Source organism: Branchiostoma floridae, unplaced genomic scaffold, assembly GCF_000003815.2.
Source record: "Branchiostoma floridae strain S238N-H82 unplaced genomic scaffold, Bfl_VNyyK Sc7u5tJ_1585, whole genome shotgun sequence".
NCBI lineage: Eukaryota > Metazoa > Chordata > Leptocardii > Amphioxiformes > Branchiostomatidae > Branchiostoma > Branchiostoma floridae.
The window spans coordinates 516223-536462 of NW_023365779.1; the positions used below are offsets into that span (position 1 = coordinate 516223).

Below are 20240 nucleotides of genomic sequence, written 5' to 3' on the forward strand. Positions count from 1 at the left end.
TTGATTGCTATCTTGTAGTCAGATACTGGGAAACTGCAATGACGTTGTTTAGTCTTTCCATATTTGGTCGGCGTGGGAATGTCACGTGACATCCCTTCAATCACGACCGCGTTCTTCGTAATCCCAGCTTTCCATGATCGGTCCGTAAACTGGCGGCGCCGTCGTAATGTCCGTTGGTCGTAAACCGGCCATACTGTCGTAAAACGTTGGTACCATAAACTACGGTTAGGCGAGGGTCTGACCAAACTGGGTCAGTGCAGGCCCGTGACATGGCGCACAGGTAGCGGAGCGCGGTACCACCTAAGGTCTAACACAAGGTGTGACTCTCACCTGTCTCAGTGTAACACCTGTGCAAGGACCACCTTTCGTGCACCTGTCCATCGCACCGGAGTTTGGCAGAGATGTGTTACCCGCTGGCTTTCTAGTTTCGGAACTTCTCCTTTTTAGCCTGGCTGAGTATCGTGGGAGGCTGTGCGAGTTTTTTTTTCCTGCAGACCTGTCTTGATGTTCACCTGTGCAGGTATCTCCTCTCCTAGCGCACACCTGCAGATGTCACCTGTGTAAAGCTCAACTTGTCGACTCTACTCACCGTCCCGGGGTTGTGTAAAGACAGGTTCCGTGTAGTTTCCCTGCGGAACTCCTGCTACTCGGTGAGCCACCCGGAGTATTGAGTGCGCCCGTGTGAGGAAAATCCACCCCTGGCGTTCTCTCTAGCATCTGTCACCCTACAACAAACCCGCCCGGGCGGCCCTCTGCTCTTTCTTGCACAGGTAGGTGAAAAAAACATTTTCTACTAGAAGCTCCGAGCAATAAGAAACAAATAAAGAGCGAAATGAAAAGGACAGAATCCAACGAATTTCACACTTAAATATTTGTTCTCAACGATTGCTTCACGTCTATTGGTATCAGAGAAATAAGCAATGAGCGACCGTTGAGATAAAACGTATTGACAGATTGATCAGCGAATTTTATACATAAGGCTTAACTCTAAGTGTTTTCGTCTGTTAATGCTAGAAAGATTTCCTTACTTAAGCTTCATTTTGGAGTTTTTATTTTATTTGCTCTGTCTCTCTGTGTGAAATGTTACAACAACATAAAAACGCCAGAGAAAAAAAGGCAAAACAAGCTTTACCCTACAACTGGAGACCAATGTAATCTGGAAAGTCATAATTGTCTTCTAAGGGACCGTACGATATTTATCGGGGGGGGGGGGGGGAGGGCTGGTGCATTGGAAGTCCGATCAAAAATTTTTTTGATGGCCCTCCCCCCCATCTCAAAAAAATCTAACGTGACCCTCCCCCTCCACCTCAAAAAAATCAACATGGCCCTCCTCCCAGATATCCAGATACCCCGACAGGCATAATCAAACGGGGAGAAAAACCACCGATAAAATAATCTTAATAAACCCCAGGGCACAAGGGCGCCCGTGTTCTCCCCAGGATTTTTTCCCAGCGTCGGGGCAGGGGTCCGGGGGGGCATGCTCCCCCGGGAAAATTTGGATTTTCAAACCCTCTAAAACAGAATTTCCTGCAATTTGAGAGGAAAATTATGCCCTTGAGATTGGATGCCGGTTGCCTTTTTTACTCCCGTTTTTCAGTAATCGACGTCCGCCCTCCCCCAAAAATATGTTATAACTATAAGCTCGGGGAATCAGCAGTCCGTGATCGGGTATTATTTGTCCAGTCATGTCTATATGAAAATTTTGGGTTTTTGATGCTTTCAAACAGGGCTCTAGCCAGTGAGTTCGTCAGCCCATGGAAAAATCCTGCCAATTTTTTTCCGACATTGAATAAAGAATGCCTACCTCGTGCGATCGATGTTGCGCCCTCCCGCATCAAATGCTAGTAGTTTTTCCAGAGGATAAAATAACGGCGCCATCACACCTTGCGTTTTTTTTCTATTTTGCCCGATGATTTTACTAAAATTTATCATTTATCGAATCGGTCGGGTTTTACAAGGCCGCGCCGTCATTTTCCACGAGCGTGCGTTTGTTTCGTGCGACCTCAGGTAACCCCGTTTTCGGCGTGAAATCTTTGGCTCACCGCTGGATTTCTTTTTACATAGAGACCAAGAACGTTAAACATTATACGAAGGACGGTGATCTGCTGCGTCTTTGGCAGTGATCAGTGCCGGTGTAGCCTTGAAGGAGTAGCCAGAAAAGACGTCCTAACGTGCTGGGCGCTGCGATCGACAGTCCGTCTGGGGAGGGGGGCGTGCCGCGCCATGTGCCACAGACGACAATGCCAGTGCACAGCCGACTTGATCGACGCTTAAAAACAATATTGCGGCCCCTTTTCTGCCGCAAATTTTGTCCTTTTGAAACAAAAGAAATGTTGTAAATAAAAAATAAAGTGTATAGTTTTGGATTCTTCACATATTTACCGCGCACCGCTTTTGTAACTTAAATATTTGGGGAAACTCAGCCGATCCGAGTGCGTCTTTCCAGAAAAAATAAGTCCGGAGACGGAATGACGTATGCCTGGCGGGAGCGCTCAGGTCCAGGGCAGCGCCACTTTGGGGGACCTAGGGGGGCGAAGCCCCCGGGAAGCTCTTGCATTTTAGGCTATTCAGAAGGCTTATTTTATAAGTTTTAGGGCCATGTCAAGATATCAAAACAATAAATAGTATAAACAATTCTTTCAAAAAAATTAACATGGCCCTCCCCCCTATCTCAAAAAAATTAACATGGCCCTCCCCCCAGCTCAAAAAAAATTAACATGGCCCTCCCCCCCTAACGCACCAGCCCTCCCCCCCTGATAAATATCGTACAGTCCCTAACTTCTTTTTTGTTGTTGCCCTTTTTATCTGTTTGTTGGTGTTTCTAGTTCTAGTGTTGATACCGCGCATCTGTACAGTTCATCCATAGTCAACAATAGGTCGGCTCTCAGTGTGCAGAAATCAAAAGAAACTCCCATTTGTCTTCTGCCGATCAAACGTGAGGTAATTACTTCAGCCTACAGACCGCACGGCACGCTTTGTTCCCTGCCTCCTGGTTGCCATGGTTTCAGTCTCCATCGTGCTAAGTATTGGAACCCTCGGCATAAGGGCCAGGCTCAGTCTTCGTGTTTTACGTCTTGTTTTGCAACCGTTTCTAGTACAGTAGAAGCCAGCTAATTGCACAACGGATTTAAGCACACTTCTGATAATTGCACGGAATCCCCAAATCCCAAACCGGTGCGGTCCAACTGGGTGACTTCGCATTATTGCACCACCCGGATAGTTGCACGAAATACGTTGGCAAATAACATGTGCAATTATTACTTGCCTCCGCCTATTAGGAGTACAAAATTTGAAAAGAGTACAAAAAATTGGCGTAAAACACTGAGAAAGAGGCGTCCTTACTTCTGCTTGGAGTTTAGCTCAGGGGTAGTATGCTCCTGTTCTACCAAGCAGATGTTGGGTCAAACATCTTATTGTTAGTCATATCGCTCCTCTCGTTTGTCCGAGTGCAATATTTGATTTTTTTTCACCTTTCAACAGATTTCTGACGCGGAGTGATCTGACGATGAGGACTGTCATCGCAATAGTGTTCTTCGCCGTGTTCCTCCTCAACGGTAAATAGTTCCACACTTCTCTACTTTCATGTAAAATTCCTGTTGTGTTTTATAAAAAACGAAAATTGACTTCAAGCAGATCAATTTCATCATTTTACAATCGCCTTGTCTTAGACGTTCAACAATAAACTCAATAAGAATTCCACTCAATGTCATGACCTTCTCGGTCTTCTCTGAGATCTAATGTCCAAGACAACAATTAGATTCGCCAGTAATATTGCCGGAAACGGGTGTGGACAATATTGAGTTTTCTGCGTGATGAGATGCCATTGATATATCACCCACCGTCAGAAGTGCGTCTTCGCCGTTTGTGTCTTTTTCGGAAGCATTACTCAAAGTAATGAACTGTTTTAACGATTTGTCGATGTAGGTTAGACATCCAGGTAATAAGATACGCGTAATGATTTTCTATGTAGGTTAGACATCAAGGTAATAAGAAACGCCAAGGTGACAGTTACTAAAGCTTTGAAAATGGTCAGATTTTCATAGTTTGGCAGAACTCTCAACGAATTTCCAAGGTAAAGAACTGATTTTTTAAAACGCTTTGGGGGGAGGGGGGTTCTAATGTCTTTAAAATCATACTTGGAAATCGTGCATCACATTCTAATCATAAAACCAATCACACAAGTCTACATTGTCCTTGCTACTGTTCTATGTTTATGAATTTTGAACAAAGCTATTTGGCAGATACCTCAACGAATTTCCCAGATAAAGAACTGATTTTTTTTACAAGGGTTTCGTTGGTGTTTTTTAATGCCTTTAATTTATAAAACCATTCTTACAAATCGTGCATCACATTCTAATCATAAAACCAAGGGAACACAAGTCTAATTCTGCCCGCTCAGCGGTTCCTCAGCAGTGCAAATGAGGTGTACAACCAGCCACCTGTCCCGACTGGGGGAGTCTAATACCCACAAGAACGTTTGTGGAACCATAACCCTGCTATAAAACTCCCATTCCTGCTATAAAACTCTCATTCCTGCTATAAAACTCTCATCCCTGCTATAAAACTCTCATTCCTGCTATAAAACTCTCATCCCTGCTATAAAACTCTCATCCCTGCTATAAAACTCTCATTCCTGCTATAAAACTCCCATTCCTGCTATAAAACTCTCATTCCTGCTATAAAACTCTCATTCCTGCTATAAAACTCTCTTTCCTGCTATAAAACTCCCATTCCTGCTATAAAACTCCCATTTCTGCTATAAAACTCCCATTCCTGCTATAAAACTCCCATTCAGAACGATAAAACTCTCATTCCTGCTATAAAACTCCCATTCCTGCTATAAAACTCTCTTTCCTGCTATAAAACTCTCATTCCTGCTATAAAACTCCTATTCCTGCTATAAAACTCTCATTCCTGCTATAAAACTCTCTTTCCTGCTATAAAACTCTCTTTCCTGCTATAAAACTCTCATTCCTGCTATAAAACTCCTATTCCTGCTATAAAACTCTCTTTCCTGCTATAAAACTCTCTTTCCTGCTATAAAACTCTCTTTCCTGCTATAAAACTCTCATTCCTGCTATAAAACTCTCATTCCTGCTATAAAACTCTCATTCCTGCTATAAAACTCCCATTCCGGCTATAAAACTCTCATTCCTGCTATAAAACTCCCATTCCTGCTATAAAACTCCCATTCCGTGTAAAACACGAGGAGAGAAGATCATAATCCCGGTGGCGGATCGATCCGCAGTGCGGGGAAGATCACGTCACCGTGACGTGACAGGATGTTTGGGAGCCGTTTGTTTGTCATGTCAAGTTTTCTCTGCCAAGTTCAAGTTTTAATTATATAGAATGGGTTTATTTTCCGGAAATCTCTTTGTTAGGAGGTTTAGATTGGTTCTGATGATTTACTGAGCCGTTGGCATGGGTACGAGGGTGATCAGAGTTTGGGTCAAATATAAAGTCATATTTGGTTGGCTGCACATCGGTCATTTACGTTACATTATACGTATATAACCAGCTGAAAACGGTATAAATGCACTTCGAAGTACAAACGGGGAGAAGAATTGATTCGCATTGCAGATACACCTGTGATCTGAAAAATGCGTTTAGATGTCTGGTCTCCGGTTTTTTTGTCATGTTCAAGTTTTCATTGTGCAGAACTCAAGAAGATCATCATAAAGTTATTGAATGATTGCTAATATTTGCTCAGCAGTGGTTAGGGTTAGGGTTTATGGCATTGGCGATTTGATTTTGGGACGTATCTGAAGTCATTTGAATCCAGTTGGCATTAAGCTTCCATCTATGTCCATCTGGTATATTGTCTATCTATGTATGTATGTGCAGTATCGCATGTATATAACACAGCTGAAAAGCGGTCTAATTGTACATCAAACTACAACGAAGTAAAGAATGGATTCTCATTGCAATCAAATAACCGTGACCCGGAAATGCGTTTAGATGGCTGGTCGCCATTTTCTTTGTCAAGGTCAGATTCTTATTACGTAGAAGGACGTAATTCCCAGGGAAAGCGTATCTCGGGAAGGTGAGACGATCACTCAGCAGTTTCGTGATGAATCTGCTGTGCAGTGGATAGGCACGGGTCCCGGGGAGTGGTGATTGGATTTTGGGACACATCTGAGGTGATAGTCAAACCCAGTAGCCAAGTTAAAGTTTCCCGAGCACATTGTTAATGCAGAAATGTTCGCGGTGGATTAATGTTCGCGGCGGCCGCCTCACCGCGAATTTAAAACCACCGCGAACATTTTTTCTATAACAGTAAGAGACTTTAGTGCATGGTGCTACCGCGAAATTAAAACCACCGCGAAAAGTCCATTTTCCCGCTACCGCGAAATTAAATCCCCGCGAACTTAAATACATTTACAGTATTGGCCATGTAACGCTAGTTCACCTTTCTCCGCGGGGTAACCTATATCCGTTGTATTTTGAAGCAAGGTATTTTTATTTATTGTATCAACTTAACGACCGGTAGTTTCAAAGACTTATTATTTTAAATATCTCAATTTCAAACCATACAGTGTCCATTGACTCTATAGCTCTAAATACCTTTTTTTTTTCAATACAGCGAATATAGGTTACACGAGAATAAAGGTGAACTAGCGTTATATGTTCATCCTCATCAGTCACTGGGTTTTTTTAATATCCCTTTGTAGCAGCGTTTCCATGCAGGCTCTACATGGCCGGCTGTCAGAAAAGGCCAGCAATCAGCGACCCAGTACAAAAAGAAATGGCCAGCAAAAGTGCCAAAAAAGGCCATAGACAGCCTGCTATGGAGGCTAGGATTCTGCATCTATAGTCTGGAAAGTCCACAGACAAATATGAGGTGATATTCGCAACCAGTAGCCAAGTTAAAGGTTCCTGCGCACATTGTCCGTATATATGTACAAACATAGACACATCTGAAGTGGTATTGGAACCCAGTAACCAAGTTAAACTATCCCGAGCACATTGGCCATGTACATGTAGACCATATTTCACGTATATTACCAGCTTATATGCGTTCTAAATGCGCAGCAAATTACAGACTGGGAGAGAATCGATTGACATTGCAGCAGAGGTCATCTAACCGTGACCTGGTAGGATATCATGTTACCGTTTTCTCTGCCAAGATCAAGTTTTCATTACACGAAATGTGTTTATGTTCCGGGAATCTCTGAATCAGGGGGCTAAGATTGCTTCTTATGATTTACTCAACCGTTGGCCTGGTACCGAGGGGGGGGGGGGGGGGGGGGATCTGATTCTGGGTCAAATCTGTTAGTTCGGTTTATTTCGATCTGTGATGCATTTCTACTCTTCCTGGAGTCCAGATTAAAATGTAACAAAATACAACAACAGAAATATACAACACATTCAGACTTTTAATTAACAGGAAGCAAACATAGGTGGAACTCAAACCGGCGATAGACATACGTCAGGGTAGAATAAGATAAATCAAATGTGTTCCAATTTATACAACAAAAAATGGCTATTTGAAACAGAAAAGTTGATAACGTCAACTAAAAAAAAGAGAGAGGTCGGAGGTCAAGCAAAATCATAGTAAATCAAAAAACAATTTGTACTGAAAATAATGAAACAATGTGGTATTTGATATCATATAGAACAAATCTAAAGTCACATTTGGTTGGCTGTTAAACCTTCCCAGCATATCGGTCATTTGCGTTGGTATTACACCGTATATAACCTACTGAAAAAGGGCATAAATGCATATCAAACTACAAACGGGGAGAAGAATTGATTCGTATTGCAGTCAAAATCACATAACCGTCAGCTGAAAACGCGCTTATATGTCTGGTCATCGGTTTCTAAGTCAAGGTCGTGTGTTCATTACAGAGAAGGTGGATATTGATCAGAAAAGTACGGCTCGAAACGTCGAGATTATCACTTAAAGATATGAATGAGTTTCTAAGTCTATGACATGTTTGGCAGAAGGAAGGCGTGGGCGTATGGAAGAGCTGTACACTTATACAAGTCTTAGGTACAGATCTCTTTTGCATATTAATTCATAGCTAGGAAATAATAACTGCTCTCCAACAGATCTCTCCAGTTCTTATGTTCAGTGTAACTGATGAAAGACACCGAAAGGCTGTTTGAAACGTCTGACTGTTTCCAAAATCATATCTAGTTGTTTGAGTAACTGCTTTTTGGCGTATCTTATTACCTGGATGTCTAACCTACATGGACGTATCTTGGGTACAGGTGCAGTGGTTTAGGTACAGGTCCGGACCTGTGCCTGCCGCCTTGACAAGTTTAACAGGCATCTGTACAGGAACAGGTACAGGGGTTAGGCACTTAGAACAATGATTGCATTATGAGGTAGATATAAATTCAGTTTCAGGTCCTGTAGGGGTTATTTCAAACGAATCATCTCGATCGGGTAAATGTCTACATATAGGAATGAGGCACAGGAAATCAGCGAAGCAGTAAGAATATAGTCTCTACAAGACTCCGGCTTGGCCGAATAGCAATTGGGGACTTTGGCCCAGTTAGGAAAAAAAAAGCTTAGTACGAGTTAATTGGCCCAGGGGTGAACTGACTGGTCCTATAGCCAGTTAGGCCATGTTGATTTGATCATATGGATGACATCCTCTGGGAGCTCCAAAATTGATGCGAGCGAGCGAATAAAAAAAAAGTTTGGCCAAAAAAAAAAGTTGCCTCCAGTATGAAATCAAAGTGGCCAGGAAGGTTGAACATAGGACTAAACACACATAGTATGGTATACCAACAGTTAGGTGTAGGGACCAGTACATTATACGGGTGCAAGACATTTTTTTTCTTTTAGGACCAATCCGAAAAAAACAGACCTGGAAAAAAATCAGAGGAACAGGTTTCGCCAATTACAAAATGGACACACTATGTCGGCAGGCATTTGGGGTCTTACCGGGGGGCCAAGAAGACAACAAGAGCGAAGTCAAGTAGAGTTTATAGTCAATTGTACCAAGTTTCTACAGTCAAAGGTACAAAGACAGTTAGGCCTTATTACTTGGAGATGGGATTTTTAAATGCTATTGGGAGTCCAATAGTCCACCAAACAGATTCCTTTGTAGCAAAACTGACTAATTACCAATGTTTTGAGTATTGCCAGTTCTCAAGTTTCCTCTGGACCTGAACGGGACCTGAATTTCTGTACTGGTACCTCCCCCTACCAACAGAAAATTTTTTTTTCTTTCTGTCCTTTCACATCTTATTAGATTTATTTTGGCATTCTATGGCATTAGACTATGATTAATTATCTGTTTTCTGATACTTTTTTTTCAATCTACGGAATATTTGTGCTCATTTTACAGCTGCTTTGCACAATTTATTGTGTGGTGGAAAACTTTTTTTTTTTTGGAAACGGCCGAAAATTGGTGCGAGCACGGAAGTCATCCATATAATCAAATCAACATGGCCTTAGACGGCGAAGAATGACTGAAATCCCATGGCAACTTATTTTTCCCTATTTGTCCAACTTCTTCTTATTGCTCATCCAGCTGAAATGTCAGAATAAGTGGTCCTACAAGATCGATAACGTGACAGGTTTCGAACCCAGGTGCATTCTAGGCGACATCCATTCAAGCGATGTCTATAAAGCTAAGTACTGTGTATAAATAGCTGTCTGTCTTCATCGATGGAGCAATCGATAACCTGTACTTAAATAGACGTGGGGGTCCTATTAGCCCTACCCACACCTCTGGGTCGATTAAAGGTTAGAGGTCAACTCAATAGGTTAAAGGTCAACGCATAAAACAATAATGAAGAAACGTTTTTTTAAATTTCGTTAGACGATTCGTGCAAAGAACTATAAGTCAAAGTGTAGCTTAACATCGGTGAATGTAAGTTTTTATAAATTCCGTTATTTTCAAGCAAGCTGAGGGTTTGTTCAGAAAAATTACTTGAAGTGTGCAAAATTCTATAAAGCTGAACACGTAGGACACATATATACTCATGGCTGTTAAGGTTTTAGAGGGAGCTGACGGCATCTCAGTTAAGACAGAAAAGTACAGAGACAACAAACAAGGAATGCTACAAATAAAGACAAAAAAAGAGAGAATGAACAAGCAGATATTTGTGGTTAACTTTCCCTAGATAAAAAGGCTAAATCGTTTTTTATGACCCCAAAACATCGATATAAAGCTAAGCTGGAAAACCGTTCACTTCCCCCCAGGGCAAAGTTAGAAAATTGCTGATCTGTCGACATTTGGCCCGCTGATCGCCCCATGGCGCATAACGGCACGGCAGGGCCTTTAATATTCATAACAAACCGCCCATATTACAGACTTCGGGTCATTCGTCTTTATTGATGGTACAAAAGTAAGACGACACCCCAAACACACTCTTCGGGGCCAAAAATATCGTTCTAAGCATCGTTTATAAAGGTCTGCATCCAGATAACGCGTATCGCTTCTATTTATAACTTTTAAATCACAACTTACAGGCCATTTAGCTTTGTGATTATGCAACGGAAATGACATAATGACATAAGACGCCAAATGTCACTTGTAGGGTTAACAATACCCGTAACAAACAAAAAATCACTGAAAAGATTTACATTCAGAACTTTTTTTTTATTTTTTTTTTATTCACATTTCTTTAAAGAGGATGAGACGGAAAGCAGACCCTGCTTATCGAGGTCTTCTCCTCATGTACATAAACAAAATAAAGACACACATACAGGACTACAAAACGCTAAATAACAAAGGCAAGAGATAATGATAACGACATGAAATAAAACAACAAGGAATCAAATAACAATGTGACGTGTAGCTGGCATACAAACTTAGAAGTAATCAAATAAGGTTATAAATCAACTTAAAACAACCTGTCTATTGAACACAAGACATAACTACATGAAAATAAACAAGGAATCAAACAACAGAGTGACATATGGCTGATAAACAAACTTAGAAATAATCAAATAAGGTTCAGCTAAAACGATCTGTCTGTTTGATAAACTTAAATACAACATCAAATAAATGACAGTTCTGAATGGTAGATAGTACTGGGTTTCCCCTGAGTAAGGTTGAACATATAATATTTTCAGTGGTGTGTCTTGGGTCAAATGGTAAGATACCCTGCATGAACATAGTGGTTAAAGATGACAACATATCAAGTCTTGCATCATTGTATAGAGGACAGTGTAGAAAATAATGTATAGTTGATTCGTTAGGGTGGCCACATTTACACATAGGACTATTTACACATTTATGTTGGAACAGGTGGAAATTCAACTGACCGAAGTTAAGTCTAAGTCTAGTGAGATGGATTGCTGGGAATCTGGGACCATGCGAGAAGTGAAGGTGGGTAGGAGGTTTATAGAAAAAAGACTCCAACTCATTTTTGAAGCTAGCAACAGAGGGAGATACTCTGGTAGTGAGCGGTAATTTATTCCATGAAAGAACAGAGGAAGGTAAGAATGATCTCCTGTACTTCTCAGTTCTAGAAGGAATTTGGATATAATTTTGATTAGCACGAAGACTGTATGTAGTGCGGTCACAGATCTGGGGTGGAATAATTTCACAAAGATATTCAGGTGTTAAACCGTTAACCATTTTGTAAAAATGAATAAGTTTGTGCTTTTGGCGTCTGCTGGCAGTAGTTTCCCACCCAACTTCTGACAAGATACTGTCGTTACTTGTTCCTCTCATTGCACCTGTGCAAATTCGAGCTGCAGTGAGCTGGACAGATTCAATTAGGTTGCAATCTTTAACCGACAATTCATCCCATACAACATCGGCGTACTCTAATAGTGGTCGTATCATAGTTTTGTAAAGAATTTCGAGTGTTTGCCTTGGAGCAAATCTTGAAATTCTCTTTAGTAAATTTGTTCGTTTCATTGCATTAGTTGTAATAATTGAAACATGTAATGACCATGATAATTTTGGCGTAAGATGTAGGCCGAGGTGTTTATGAGAGGATACCTCAGTCAACCGAATACCCATAAAATACAGTGGTGGATGTACAACTTTAGTTCGCTTGGTTGTAAAAGTTATTAGTTGAGTTTTAAGAGGGTTGAATGTAACGAGCCACTGACGTGACCAGTTATGAACTAGTCTAAGATCGTGATTTAGCCTTACAGCTGAGGTAATAGGGTCTCTAACAATCTCAGTTAGTGAGGTATCATCTGCAAATAAGCGGCCATCCGTTTCTAAGTTGTCCACCAAATCATTGATGAAAACAAGGAAAAGAAGTGGGCCCAAAATAGAGCCCTGTGGGACACCAGCACCAATGGGTAACCATTCGGAACAGGCTCCGTTGAGTACAACACGCTGCTCACGATCATTTAAATATGACTCAATCCAGGCAAGGAGGGGACCAGTTATTCCTAATTGTTTTAATTTGAAAATAAGCCCAAAATGCCAAACTTTATCAAATGCTTTAGATATGTCTAAAAAAACAGTACGTACATCAAGTCCTTGATCAAGTGCTTGATGCATATTATGTGTTAGATATAACAGTGAGTTAACTGTCGAGTCTCCCGGAGAGAAACCTGAGTTTCGATCGGTGAGCAGTTTGTTTTCGTACAAGTAGGATGACAAGGGGATATATACAATTCTCTCAAAGACTTTTGATATACAACACAGCAGAGATATAGGCCTATAATTTGTCTTTGTCTGTTTGTCACCATTTTTATGGACGGGAATTACATTTGAGCGCTTCCAAATTCCCGGGAAGCAGCCGCCTTGAACTGACCTATTAAACAAATTGGAAAGTGGCGCAGCAAGGGATGGGGCAATGTGTTTGAGAAGTCTGTTGCCGATGCCATCGGGTCCAGTGGCCTTACCAACGTCGAGATTGCACAAAATTGTATAGACATCAAGGGGAGAACAATTAATGCAGTTCTTAGTAGATTCAGTTCTAGGTGTAAATTGCGGAAGGGTGGCTCCAGCTGTGTTTAGGTGCGTTTGTGACGCAAAGTATTGATTAAAAGCCTCAGCCTTGGCCTTGTCATCTGATACAACACGTCCATTGTCAATCAGGGATGGTATTGCTCGATCCAGCTTACCCAAGAACATTTCTTTGGAAATTGACCACCACTTTTTAGGATTTGTAGCAGGGTTGGCGAGATCGAGACACAGGCTGAGACGATGGTTCAATTTAGCTTTCCTAATGAGGCTTGTACACGCGTTGCGTATATGTTTGAAAGTTCGAAACAAATCTGGACTATTTGTCCTTTTGTATTTCAAGTAAAGTCGCTTCTTTTTTCTCAGCATATGCCTAATTTCACAGGTCATCCACGGCTGATCCCTCGGGCGAACAGTGATCACTTTACTAGGCACAAACATTCTGATAGCACTAGAGAGGGTCGCCATAAATGACTCAGTTGTGGCATCAATATCAGGAAGGTTCGCCGAAAACATGGCATTCCAATCGATAGTCAGAATTTTGGAGTTCAGTCCCTCGTAATCCGCCTTTCCAAAATCGTAGACGGTTCTTTTGAATGTTTTAACAGGTGGGATCCTGAGAGACATTTTTCCATATATAAGAGAGTGATCGCAGTTGGATAGAGGTGCATGTGTACCACACTCGGTGAAAAGACTGGGAGAATCGGTGATAATTAGGTCAATCAACGTTGACGTCCGCTCCGTAATTCGAGTGGGCTCTCGAATTAGCTGTACAAAGTTATTATCAGCCACAAACCTGTCGATGTCGACTGAGGAATTATCTGAAGTATTGTTAAAATCCCCAACAATAACTACTGCAGTTTTACCACCTGGGTCAGTCATAATGACGTCTGCTGAATTCTGCAGGTGATCTATGAATGCTGTGCGTTCTTGCGCACTTTGACCAGGAGGTCTGTAGCAGACACAGATAAATACTTGCCAATTGTTGGCCTCAATTTCACACCAAATTGTTTCAAAAAGATCGCATTCTAAATCACTCCTTCTTTTAGAAGGTATTGAGTTCCTGACATAAAGTGCGACTCCACCACCATGCCGATTTCGGTCACGTCGCATCGGGGACTGGTATGAGGCAAGTGAAATGTCCGAATCGGGTATGGTGGAATCGCACCAGGTTTCAGACAAAGCAATAACATCAAAATCATCCTCAAGAGCAATCGTTTCAAGCTCATGAAGTTTAATGAAATCGTTGGCAGACAGGCTCCTCACGTTTGAGTGGCATATAGACAGGTGTCTTTGTTTATCTAATGGGAATTTGCCCATGACGAGGTTAGGTTAGTCTGGTTGCCGCGCAAACGGGAGGCTTGTTATTAGATAATCGTAAGGACACCAGCTACACAAGACGGTGGTAAGACATAAAACATCATAACACACAAAATGAGATCTTATCCTAACTATAACATAGTTCAAACATAAGTACATCGTCATACAATTGCCGTGAGGTCAGCTGTGACTTAATTACAATAATAATCACAGCCTGGCTATGGGCGATTGCTTTTAATCAAGATCGAAACAATTACCAAGAGCGGAAGAAAATGTCAAAAGACAAACTTGGCTCTCATGGCGAAGTTCCCCTTCGGGCTGACATCAAAAGTAACGATGCTGTCATGCAAATTGTTCGAAGTAGCTCTGAGGAGTCTTGAAGGACTTGCCGTCCACGACCAGAGAAACTATGGCTCCTTCAATACGATACCTTGGTTTGCGGTTCTTTTTCCTGGCATCCTCAAAGGCAGGGCGGAGCTCTTGTTTCTTCCTCTGCAAGGCCACGGGAAGGTGTTGGCTGACTCCTGATCCCGACTTGGGCTGAAGCCTGTAGGCATGGCGCAGGACGGTGTCGCGGTGGAGTTGCGACACAAACTTCACGATGATAGGGTTGCCCTTCATTCTTGGTAATCGGTGGACGTTTACAAACGGAATGGAGTCAGCGAGACTAACTTTCAGTTCAGCAGACATGAAACCCCGCACTTTCTTCTCTACGTCCTCGTTTGCATCGTGTGGAATGCCCCAAAACAACAGGTTTTGTTTTTTAGAGTACGTTTCAGCCGCCAGAAGTCTTGTTTTCAACTCATCCACCTGGCTCTGCAATGCGCTCGTTTCAGCTGGGATGAGTTCGGACTTAATTTGATCGATGTCCTTGTGGGCGACGTCCACACTCTCTTTCACATCACTTAGCTCAGAACGCAGGGACTTGATGTCGTCTTTCAACTCACTAACACTTGTTGACAAGTCAGAACTTTGAAGATGCCAAAGCGTATACTCTCCGGGTACTCCTGTACCAATTCTGAGGTCGTGCTGCTTTAACACCATGGCCTAGAATTTCGAAACTGAATAATAACATACATTTTATCTGGTCCCATAGCCCTTTTGAGGCCGAGGGGGCAGTGGGTTTTGTTTGCTGTGTCAAGGATGCGGTATTGGAAGCCAGGGCCTTACCCTCTCCATCCACCACATTTTATCTCCCCAAAAAGTCAGGTCTTAAAGTCATTTTACACTTAGGTGGAGTAAAGAAAGTCGTGTAAAATCCTTTCCAAAAGCAACACATTAGTGGCATGTCAGGGGATCCAAACCCAGGACCTCTGGGTTTGGAGACAAACACCCTAGCCACTACGTACACAATGCGCCACCATTTCTGCTGTGAAACTAGCTAAACCCCAGATTTGCACCCCAAAGCCTATACACTGAAATAGTGATGACTTGATCTCGGCCAAGGGAAGCTGGCCGTCAATCTGGCAGCTCTAAACAAGACGCATGGCACGGGGGCTGATGGGGTCAACGGCCGTTAGGATATTGACATCCATGTCCATCATTGCTCTAATGTAACGTTGTAGTCCTTGGGACGTCGCATCAAGAACTGTGGTTCACTTATTTGAGATTAAGCGAAGGGAAGTTATACTGCAAATAACACCTTAAGATTAGAGGTGGTGGCATTTTGCCTTTTTATAGCCCTTATGTCGCGAAGGTCACTACAGCAGGGGACTAGTCCACTGGTAGTCCCATACTTACAGTTATTACCTACATCTTTTAAGCACATTGTAGAGCCATCGGCTAGTTGGCGGCCCTGCCTGTTTTTCTGAACTGTCAAACCAATAAATTTATAAAAACGAATACTGTGTACCTCGAAAGTAGATCTGTGTCATAAGAAATCATTCCGAACCAAAATCAAAATGTAATTCACGGCTCAGAAGGTCCCATCATTGCAGCCCAGCATTGGTAGAGGAATGTCTTCGCGGGAAATTACGGTTCAACTTTACTTCGGAATGAATAAGGACTATCTTAATGGTAATGAACGGTTATTAGAGGGGCGACAAACATTAAGATTTCGACTATATACGTATGGCATACATTTCCTTTCCTACCAGCCAGCCGTGATAGCTGCGAAAATAAATCCCGATGAAGTGTATCTGGGTCAACAGGCACACACGGGTGGAATCTTAAGGACCTAGGATTGATAGCATTAGGAAAATAAGGGTCCTGACCGTCCCCTTCAGGCAACCCCCAAGAACCCGGGGGTGGACCGAGACTGCCCCCCCCCCCCCTCATTGGGGACTTTCAGACATACCTTAAGTTTGAATTGACAGCTTTGATTGATTTGCGGACCGGACTACCACAGCGATTTTGGAATTTAAATTATACTGATGTAGATTAGTTATTTTGATGGTAAAGTACTTAGTGTAAAATGTTAACTTACTTTGTATTAGTTTATCTATTTTCCCCTGACCACCCCCTCCTCTGGAACTCAGGGTAAAGCGGCTAAGGCCGACAGGGCTATCCACTGGCAGGTTGAATAAATGTTATTGATTGATGTGCTCACACGCCTTGTCTGAAAGACGGTACCTCTTTGAAAGACTCTCAGATCAAAACGGTTATTATAATAAGACCGTTCCTAGTTCAAGGAAATTAAAACATAACCTTCCCGTCTTTCTTTGATTCCAGAACGAATCATTTATACCAAAAGGATTGTAATTAGTCTTCAAAAATTAATCTGTCAAAATTGTCTCTGATTAAGACGAATATCGAATTAAAACCTCTCCCCAATTCTTCTTAGGTAATAAAGATGTAGATTCTTTATTGTGGCACATCGAGTGTTCTTTTCCCCTGGGACGTATCGACGATTCTAATTAGACTAAGTTAGCATCAGGAACACAACCACCCGGCTTATCAGCGCTCTGTGCCTAAGGCCACACCAATTTGATTTCTTGGTTCACGGATTTTTTCATAAAAAATATGAAGCGAGAGGGAGAAATAAAAATGAAAATTGTAAAATGGTTGGGGTAAAGGTAACGGCTAATCCAAAACATAAAGAAAAAAAGGTTTCAGCTTGAAAAAAGTACGAAAACACTATTATTGTACAGTAACAGCACCTGTACCCACACTTAAAGGAGCTTATGACATAAAGGCCAATTTGCTACACCAGAAAGTTGATGAATGGTTTCAATAATGGTGAAAATTTGCTGAGTGGTAATTTTTATTTTTATTTTTTTTTCCAAAAAATAGGAGCGAGCGAATCCGTGAACCAAGAAATTAAATTGGTGTGGCCTAATGAAGGTTCATCTCATCAGCGCTGTTCCGTGTACCCAAAGTATGACCGAGATTAAACGGAGCGAGAACACCGTGTACTATTTATAAATGTGAAGCAATTAGACTGATGAGAAGATGGAGAGGTTGTGTATAACACGAGGGGCGGGGTCGGTTTCTAGTCAGCTAATCCCCGGGCAGACCTGATAGACGGAGCTTGAAATTCACTGGTGCACGTAATCTAAATTTGTACGCACAAAAATAGGTGCAGAACTTAACATAATGTAGAACATCAGCTGATACAGTTTCAAGTGATGAACCCCAATGCTATAACATGTGTCTTACACTTTTGTATCGAGTGTACAATAGTACATTTTTGCGAGTTTATGTATGTAATGTATCACGCGTATTTAGTTACACCTGTCCCTGAAGTCTTACCGGGATTAGGTCAAGCGCCTTTGCCTGTACTATTTATAAATGTGGAGCAATCGGGTTGATGAGTTAATGGGAAGTTTGTGTACAACATGGGAGAGGAGTCGGTTTCAATTCTGCTAATCTCTCAGCGGACCTGAGAGTGAAAGTTGTAACCTTTTCCGGTTGTCCCTTGGGGAAGTTGCCTGTTAGGAACAATGGGCAAGCAGAGAAAGTACAATTTTTATTTCCATGTCGTTGAGGGGAAAATCCAGTAGCGCTCGCTAGGTGCTAAGTAAGGACTGAAAAAAGAAAGGTTTACCTTCCACACACATTTGAGTCTAGATAACTAAGATCAGATCTATATTTCACGTATATATAAACGATATATCTTTGTATTGTTTGAGACTTCATAAGTTCTAAATATCAATCATTCTATAGCCAAATATCAGCTAGTGACAGATCTTTTTGTAGATTTTGTACCTCTTATTCCGCGTACCCTTGTAATTGTAATGTTGCTTTTAAGTAATTGTTGATAGTTGATAGTTGCTAGTAAGTAACATGCCTAAAGTGCGCAATTCACCGTCTTCTTCTGTACGTCTTCTGGTGTATCTTAGAGTGCAAGAAATTCACAATTGTTTCTTCAGGTGTTCTGGGCGACTTCGAGGCGAAGCAGCTGAAGCGCCACCTGCTGCAGGACTACGAGAAGGGACTCCGCCCCGTGCGTGACGTCACTACCCAGACTACCGTGCGCATCGGCATCGACTTCCGGCAGATCATCGACATCGTGAGTACAGGGGCATTCTGGGTATAGTTCACTTCCGGCAGATCATCGACATCGTGAGTACAGGGGCATTCTGGGTAGGGCAGACTTCCGGCAGATTATCGACATCGTGAGTACAGGGGTATTCTGGGTAGGGCAGACTTCCGGCAGATTATCGACAACGTGAGTACCGGGGCATTCTGGGTAGGGTGCACTTCCGGAAGATCATCGACATCGTGAGTACAGGGGCATTCTGGGTAGGGCACACTTCCGGCAGATTATCGACATCGTGAGTACAGGGGCATTCTGGGTAGGGTACACTTCCGGCAGGTAAATGACATCGTGAGTACAGGGGCATTCTGGGTAAACTTCAAGGTAGTGAAGTGATCATAAATTCTGGGTAGGGTAAGGTAGACCAAGTTGAAACAAATAATTTTTTTTGTAAAAGGAATAAATGAATGAATGAGACATCAATAACACATTATAACCCAGGAAAAACAGCCCAAAGCAAGGAAATCATCATCCCAAGCTCAAACCCGTCATAGACTCAGTCACAGGTGGTCTCTGTGAAGAGGTCAGAGGTCAGGAAGGACTGGACCGGAAAGGATATGAGCAATGATTACGACTTTGGTCAGAAAATTCGACTCTTGTGTTACTTGTGTTATAATCTGCAGCAAGGTTTATTTGTTTTCTTTGCGTAAACTTAAAGAAAGTTGATTGGATGAGTATTTTCTAGACTGAACCCCTTGACAGCTAAGAGAGCTCGACAGAGTTGAACGGGGCCGCCCAGCTGTGTGAAATATCGCTAAACTATAGAAAATGAATAGCTCGGAGGTAGAGAGAACGGCCCTAATGGAGCAGGGATATCGATTTGTGAGGATAGGTGTCATATTACCTCCATAACGCGCGTCTGTTTCCGTCTCAAGTTTCTAACCCACAGGCCGACTTACAGCTGAACGTTAAGGGGGCTCAAACTTTTATGACCTTTGTCGATTTTGTTAGCACAAATGGCCCCAGATATCCAAAATATGCCTTTCCGATTTAACCACAAAATCTACAACATAGTGACTCACTCTTTGAATAATGTCGACAGAAAACTGTATCACAGAATGACGTTAAACATTTACAAGGTAGAATCAAAATTACTTCAAACATTTGACATGCATACTGCAGTGTGAAGAAAGGGGGTTTGATCTCATACACTAACGATGCGTTACAGTGCACTGCTGTAAATGTTATGACAAACTCTGAGCACTTTATATTCTAAAGTCAAGTTCAAAGCTAAGGCTCAGCGTCCTAAAGCCTTATATAAAGCTGTAAACGGATGGATGGTAACGTTTTATTTCTTACCTTTAATCTATGTTACTGATTGTAGTCATAACATTTACAGCTCTACTAACGCGCACATTGACATAGATTATGTTTAAGATTAAATCAATTTTTTTATGCTGAAGTATGAACTTCCTGTGTTAAAAGTAATGTTCAGTGTACCCTGTAAATGTTGACCTTTTAGTACCAACGGTCATTGTAAAGAGGTACTAAGTTACATTATGGTTACCATGAACTTGATGACTATCATCTGCAGGACTTTGTTCGCCACTTCTTTCTTCAGACAGAACTTAAGTGTAGTACTGAAGTCAGGGGACATGTTGTGA

The 20240-nt window shown here is 42.0% G+C and overlaps 1 protein-coding gene across 1 annotated transcript in view; it reads left to right on the plus strand.

Moving 5' to 3' along the window:
• Positions 1-236: 236 nt before the first annotated feature.
• The window catches only part of LOC118408446 (neuronal acetylcholine receptor subunit alpha-7-like), a 41960-nt gene continuing 21956 nt past the window's right edge, over positions 237-20240 (plus strand). Inside the window, exons 1-3 of the mRNA XM_035809264.1 lie at positions 237-770; positions 3481-3554; positions 18470-18609. Of these exons, the coding sequence (XP_035665157.1) occupies positions 3506-3554; positions 18470-18609 (189 nt within the window). The 5' untranslated portion in view covers positions 237-770; positions 3481-3505. The remainder of the gene's footprint in view (positions 771-3480; positions 3555-18469; positions 18610-20240) is intronic.